Genomic DNA, 7,403 nt, shown 5'->3' on the forward strand with positions numbered 1-7,403 from the left:
CTTGACGGTCCGTGAGCAAGAACGGTGTGAAGAAGAAAAGGTGTCATGGCGAAGGTGAGGTGGCCGTCAAGGGCATAGCCATGCCCCATGCAACAGGGGCCGTGACAGGCTGATCCTTCATTCTCTGTAGCCACAATACAACTATTTGGCACTGTTTCGACTGTAGCAACGCTATTGGCCTGGGGCGTGGCTTCAGCCTGGCTATGACACTGGTGGGCGTCATCCGGTTTTAAAGGAGAATTATCCAGCGAGAAATGTCCCGCTACGGCGAAAAACCGAGCGGGAAGGGGAGGATCCGGCAGTAAAATGGAAAGGTGTATCATGGGGCGGATAGCCCATAGCAACGCATCTAGTAAACATATATGTTCATATGTGATGTACACAAACAAGACAAATACATAGATTAAAATGGGCTTTTCCTTTTGTTATATTTGGGCCAGATTTTTGTCTTTTTTGTGTAGCCTGCAAACAAACGTAATGTTTAACGAAACTTTACACATACATAGAGAACATGTATATCTATTTGTGGAGAAAATATTGATATTTTATGAAACTTCTAAATATATTTTGATTTCAAAAAAAAAAAAACAGGCTCCCTAGAGCCCGTACTATAGAACACCCGTCTCGTCTCACCCATCGTTATAAGACTATTTTCCCACAAGCAAATAAAGCCGAGGTCTTATTATTTCTATGTAAGGGTACATGACTAATATGATCTCCTTAAAAAAAAGCAACTTGATGCCATTGGCCTAAAATGCTTAGAAGTAATTGTTTACAGCATTGAGCACACCCTATCCACCCACGCAATTTGATACCCCTCTGATTTTCCCAATTAGTATGTTCCCACAAGTAATGCTTAGTCATTAACACTACGAATCTACTCATTTAGCAACACCACAAACCAGTGAATGATCACGACTTAGAGGAAATGACATATATAGATAGATCCTTTATCGGAAGATAAAGTATCCCATGGAAATCCGTACTAAGTGGAAACATGGCAATCAACGTCAGATTCCGACCAGAGATGTGTGGTCCTGATGAATATCTTTCGCCCCAGCATCATTTCATTATGTTTGCAAAAGCCACCTTGATCTTCCGTTCTTTCTCTCTCCTAACACTCACCAGTCCCCAGATCTCTTCCAACCAACCCCAACATAGTGCCACTAAAACATGCACAAGCTAGCTCAGACCTCGGATTCAATTCTTGCATGGCCCTGCAACATCCTCATGAAGAGTGCGCCGTTTCATGTGGGTGCTCCACAGCTCCCAAAATTGCGCAATAACATTGAAAGCCTAGCCCGTAATACAAAATGTGCGGTGGCACATTTCAGGGGCTCGGTTAGTAGAGGGGAGAAGCACGATGGGATTTGTGCGAAAAAACAACCGTGAAGGCAAGTGCGCTTTACAAAAATGTGTGGAATAAACAGACGGATGATCCAGCTCGCGTATTTCAGATCAAATAGCTCATGTTCTGGTTTTCATGGGATACTTTATCTTATCAGGAATAGCAATAACCAAAGGAAACCAAAAAATAAACTATACCTGCTGCGGTGTGATTGGAACTTGATGTTCAAATCCTTATGCGCAGAGAAAGAAATCCGCAAGTGGCAGGATACTACATGATCCGGAAGCAAGTATCTACATTGTATTCAAGTCTCATACAATTCAGTTTATAATGGGCACAAGACAGTATAAGCATTACCCACAATGAGTTATACAAGCTAAGATTAAGAGATATCACCTTGGGATGCTTCTTCCATCTAAGGCTTCTCTTGCTGCTGATGCAGTGGGTGCATCAGTATACTGGATCAGTGCCTGTTGGGAAATTTAAGATGGGGGTTTTGCCTTTTTGCAATGATCAAGTACTTGAAACAAAATGAAATATGGAATTACCTGAAAACCTGCAGCCTTCTCAAAAGTGGCTATTTTGTGAACAAATCCAAAAGCAGAGAAAACCTGAAATGCAATAGGAGATGAGGGTCATGTATAGGAGTAAAAAATAAGTCTAGGAGACCAATCTACCGTAAACAATGGTACATATAAACAATCGATAATTAAATGATGCATAAACCATTTTTCCGAAACAAATTAACTCTTGTGTTCCACCAAAAAAATCAAGGGGGAAAGGTCTTAAAGAAACACACTCTACAGCCAAAGAGTGAGACTGAACTGTCAAACAACCAGCTGGAAATGATCCCTAACAAAATAATCTCAAAAGAAGCATCGAATAATATACTAATCTTCTAAAGGTTTGGGAATTTAACCTTTCGTCAATAACTTGGATAAACAATGAAGTGACCTACACTGGAGATAAGCGTGATGATGAAGGATGATTAGAAAATGGCATCCTCAAGATGAGAGTTCATAAAAACTTCAAATGCAACAGTTAGAAGACAGAGGAAGCAAACAAACATGGTATCTCTCCAATTGCAGGTGGTGATAACGACATTTTCTCCAAGTTAACATGGGCCTGCTGATTCATGCAGAATACGTTACTACGAGATGAACAGCTATGTAAAATCTTGGATTTACAAGGATCAGGTCAGGTAGACTCCCTTGGATATCTTCAGCCAATGACAGGCATCAAGAAAACTCAAATTTATTGTTGCCTAATAAACCCAGGCGTCAAAGTTTTTATTAAGACAGGGTAAATAAATAAATTTAGAACTCACCAAATGGATTACATCGATGGTGACGTCACTAGCTTGAACACCCTCTATGGTAACAAGCAACACATTTCCAGCAGTCTCACCAGGGCTCTTATTGTTAATTATTTCTTGTCTATTTGAATACTGGATGTAAACAGTTTTGCCTCGAATTTGTGCTGGTTCTGAAGATGATGCAAAATAAGAAACCATTGAAATGGCTTGATTAACATCGGTCTGCAAACAAATAAATCTTCGCATAAGTGATCCTGGCATTATCAATTTTAACATATAAATCAGTTAGTTGTACAGAATTAACCAGACAAAAGCAAATGTACAAACCTTTTATTTCTAACTATAGAAAGTTTTCAAATTATGTATGCGGTTACAAGCTAACCAATGATATAAATTATTATGCTCCCTCCGTCCCGATACATCCGTACATCCGTATCTAGACAAATCTAAGACAAATAATTCAGGACAAAGGTACATTAATGCCCACAAAACTGCAATCTACTCCAGTAATTCTGCAATCCCCACTTACTAACACAACCAAATTGAACACATGCAGAGCATCCTATATCCCTAGCATAAAACCAAATGAATAGTGTCATATGGAATCTTACAACCACAAAAGATCTTAGCTGCACATGCTTGGATACAAGTTAGCTACAGATCAATTCAACATATTGATGCAATAAGCTTTCCATTATTACAGAACTGAAGTCCATTAGCTCAGAAAATCCAATCATTCAGCTCCGAACCATCCTACACTGTCATAAAAAAAACAAAATCCAGCGTTTGCACATATTCCACAGCCCCCAGCCTTATCAATCCATACAAGGCAGAGATGCAGGAGCGGCAGATGGCCTCAGAAGGCCCCGCATAAAGTTCGTAGAGGATAAATCCTAACTGCTCTTCACAAATCCCACAGCGAACCAGACTAAAATAAGTAGATACGGGAATAGTGTACAAGCCACTAAAGCTCTCGTTATGACTGATCCATAAAACTGAAGAAACCATTACCCCACGTGTTGACAATTGATGTGCAGGCCAAATAAACCAACCATGGCCAACCTACCCACAGTGCGTGAATATTAGGCATGAGGCCTTGCTACCCGTACAAGATCGCTAACAAATTCCACTATTGCGCGACTAGATCCAAAATTGACCTGCAACTACATGGATGATCGTGCAAAATAAACTCGAAGGAGTATACGGAAACCAACAGCGATCCGGAATTTCCCACCGGATCGCGCGTATCGACGGGGGCAAGGGGGACCGGGGTGAGGGGGTAGTAGGATGTCTTACAAACTCGACGAAGGCCTGGTTGCGGTTGGCGCCGACGCCGGATTTGGTGTTGACGATGCGGCCGAAGGGCTTGCAGAGCTCAACGAGCTCCTCCTCCGTGCACTCCCAGGGCAGGTTCCGCAGGTGCAGCACCTTCGACGGCGTCTGCGTGTACCGGAACTGCTGCCCAGCCCCACCCCCGCCGGACGACGACATCACAATAGGTCTTACGCGTGAATGGCAAGGTTGAGGGTCCAAGAGTTCGGTCTGCCCGTGGGGACTTGCCTTTTTGTTTCCCAAACCCAGCCCGAAAACTGGAAAATTAGATCTTTTGCTCCAGTTTACTCTCCATTTAATAATTTACCCCGAGAGGCTACCAGATGGGACCCGGGGCCACTGTCATTGAGACAATCAAAAGGCAAATCATCAAACCCCATATAAAATGGGGTAAATCATCAAATCCCTCCCCCCCAAAACTATACCTTTTGAAGATAAAAAAGCGTGCCGCCTGACTTTAAATTAATAAAGCCACTAAGCATCCAGAACAAGTCACACAATGTAAGGTAAAAGAACCAAGTAGTTTAGACGGTCAAACCGGCAAAAAGAAGTACGACACTCGAGCCGTCAGAATACTAGCAAAGGATAAAACATGGACGACACTAGAGCCCTTCTAGGATGGTGAGCTTGATCCATGTTCAAGATGGAATTTGTCGTAGCCAGAACCCGCAAAATCAAAAGCTCCACCACATCCTTGTGGCTCGATATTAAATTTGTTCCATGTTGTCCATAAGACCCAGCAGAAGGCGGAGAACCCAAACCAAAACAACCTCTTGGTCTGGCCACCCAAGGCGCGGGCAAGAGGCAAGAGGTCACCAAAGGAGTTTGGTGCCCAAGTAACCTCAAGACAATCCCTCAGGCGGCTCCAGAAGAACCGAGCCAAGGGGCAAGAAAAAAGAATATGATCCATATTTTCAGCGAGCCCACAAAGTGCACAACAGTCTGACCCTCGGACGTTTCTTTTCTTGATTTGGTCTGTGGCTGGCAGCCAACCACGCATGGCTTGCTACATGAAGATCTTAACCTTAAGGGGCACTCTGGCACGCCAAATACCCGAGAAACGCGAAGAAGCCAACCCAGATGAGAGTTTAACGTAAAGGGATTTGACAGTAAACCTATTGGATGTTGACGGGGGCCACGAAACTGAGTCAGCCGACTCCGAGAGCACCGAGAAGACAACGCCGAGGCGGTGCCACTCTTCCAACTCTTCGGGAGACAACATCCTCCTAAAACCTAAGTCTCAATTCCTGACCGGAAGCTCCGTGATGGAGATCGAAGGAAATGAACGGTAAGAAAACAGGGTAGGAAGGGAATAAGAGAGAAGGCCATCTCCCGTCCAGCAATCCAACCAAAAACGAACAGAGCGGCCATCTCCAACCAAAAACTTAACCAGGGACCTGAACTCGCCTTTAACATCAAGGAGTTGACGCCAAAACTAGACCAACCATTCCTAGGGGTGCACAGGGGGCTGCAGTCAAGGAAATATCTAGCCTTGAGGATTTGAAGCCACAATGCCCCAGGATCGATAATAAGAATGCGCCACCACCACTTAATAGTAAGTCATTTGTTCATGAGAGAGGTGTTGATAATGCCTAAGTTCCCAAGTTTTTTTGGCCGGCGCATGATCTTCCACTTGACCAACCTATATTTCTTTTTGTTATTTGCGGTGTTCCAACAAAAACCACTCATATGTTTGTCAAAATCCGCATGGCTGCTCTCAGGCAAGCGATAGAAGCCCATCAGGAAAGTGGGGAGGGGGAGAGGAAAGCATTGATTGGGCACACTATTGCAGGGTGGAACCCTAAGTGGAGATCTTTTCACACTTGGAGGGGGGAAAGGATGAAGAACAAGAACACAAGAGATGAATTCACTCAAAACAAAACCTAATCACACATCCATTAGAAGCATGGTTGAGATCCACAAGAATACAAGAACAATCCAAGGAAACAAGCACAAAGGTAAGGTTCTTTCCACTCCTAAGGAGGTGAGGTCTTGATGATAGCCTTCTCTAAAAGGAGGTCTTGATATCCACTTGGGATCTTCTCCTAAGAGGAGTGGTAGACGAGTGAAGCTTTCTCAGTGTCTCACATGTACTTTGCTAACCCTAAAAAATGTCCTAGGCACGGAATATATAGCTAGAGGGAGGTAAGGGATGACTTGGAGGGCGAAACAGGAAACCCTTAGCCGAAACCTGGGAGGGCCGTGCGCATGTGGTAAGTGAGGCCCATGCACACGGGGGTCCCGTGGGCACGGTACACCCTCGTGCACACGGGGTGCTATAGCGGCGAGGCCCGTGCGCACGGGGGTGTTGTTGGAAATATGCCCTAGAGGCAATAATAAAAGCATTATTATTATATTTCCTTGTTCATGATAATTGTCTTTATTCATGCTATAATTGTGTTATCCGGAAATCGTAATGCATGTGTGAATAACAGACACCAACATGTCCCTAGTGAGCCTCTAGTTGACTAGCTCGTTGATCAACAGATAGTCATGGTTTCCTGACTATGGACACTGGATGTCATTGATAACGAGATCACATCATTGGGAGAATGATGTGATGGACGAGACCCAATCCTAAACATAGCACAAGATCGTATAGTTCGTTTGCTAGAGTTTTGCAATGTCAAAGTATCTTTTCCTTAGACCATGAGATCGTGTAACTCCCGGATACCGTAGGAGTGCTTTGGGTATGCCAAACGTCACAACGTAACTGGGTGACTATAAAGGTAGACTACGGGTATCTCCGAAAGTGTCTGTTGGGTGACTTGGATCAAGACTGGGATTTGTCACTCCGTATGACGGAGAGGTATCACTGGGCCCACTCGGTAATGCATCATCATAATGAGCTCAGAGTGACCAAGTGTTTGGTCACGGGATCATGCATTACGGTACGAGTAAAGTGACTTGCCGGTAACGAGATTGAACGAGGTATTGGGATACCGACGATCGAATCTCGGGCAAGTAACATATCGATAGACAAAGGGAATAGCGTACGGGGTTGATAGAATCCTCGACATCGTGGTTCATCCGATGAGATCATCGTGGAGCATGTGGGAGCCAACATGGGTATCCAGATCCCGCTGTTGGTTATTGACCGGAGAGTCATCTCGGTCATGTCTGCTTGTCTCCCGAACCCGTAGGGTCTACACACTTAAGGTTCGGTTACGCTAGGGTTGTAGGGATATGTATATGCAGTAACCCGAATGTTGTTCGGAGTCCCGGATGAGATCCCGGACGTCACGAGGAGTTCCGGAATGGTCCGGAGGTAAAGATTTATATATGGGAAGTCCTGTTTCGGGCATCGGGACAAGTTTCGGGGTTATCGGTATTGTACCGGGACCACCGGAAGGGTCCCGGGGGTCCACCGGGTGGGTCCACCTGCCCCGGGGGGCCACATGGGCTGTA

At 44.5% G+C, this 7,403-nt stretch overlaps 1 protein-coding gene across 4 annotated transcripts in view; it reads right to left on the reverse strand.

Moving 5' to 3' along the window:
• LOC119296148 (polypyrimidine tract-binding protein homolog 1-like) overlaps positions 1-4,223 on the reverse strand; it is an 11,314-nt gene extending 7,091 nt beyond the window's left edge. For 2 of the 4 annotated variants that reach the window (XM_037574538.1, XM_037574539.1), the window contains exons 1-5: positions 3,960-4,221; positions 2,676-2,885; positions 1,897-1,959; positions 1,745-1,818; positions 1,546-1,641 (exon numbers count right to left, since the gene is read on the reverse strand). In XM_037574538.1, coding sequence (XP_037430435.1) covers positions 1,546-1,641; positions 1,745-1,818; positions 1,897-1,959; positions 2,676-2,885; positions 3,960-4,154 — 638 coding nt within the window. In that variant the 5' untranslated portion in view covers positions 4,155-4,221. Of the gene's footprint in view, positions 1-1,545; positions 1,642-1,744; positions 1,819-1,896; positions 1,960-2,675; positions 2,886-3,959 lie in introns of all 4 variants that reach the window. The other 2 variants (XM_037574536.1, XM_037574537.1) reach the window with 2 other exon arrangements.
• Positions 4,224-7,403: the final 3,180 nt, after the last annotated feature.

The sequence above is a fragment of the Triticum dicoccoides genome, chromosome 4B, assembly GCF_002162155.2.
Source record: "Triticum dicoccoides isolate Atlit2015 ecotype Zavitan chromosome 4B, WEW_v2.0, whole genome shotgun sequence".
NCBI lineage: Eukaryota > Viridiplantae > Streptophyta > Magnoliopsida > Poales > Poaceae > Triticum > Triticum dicoccoides.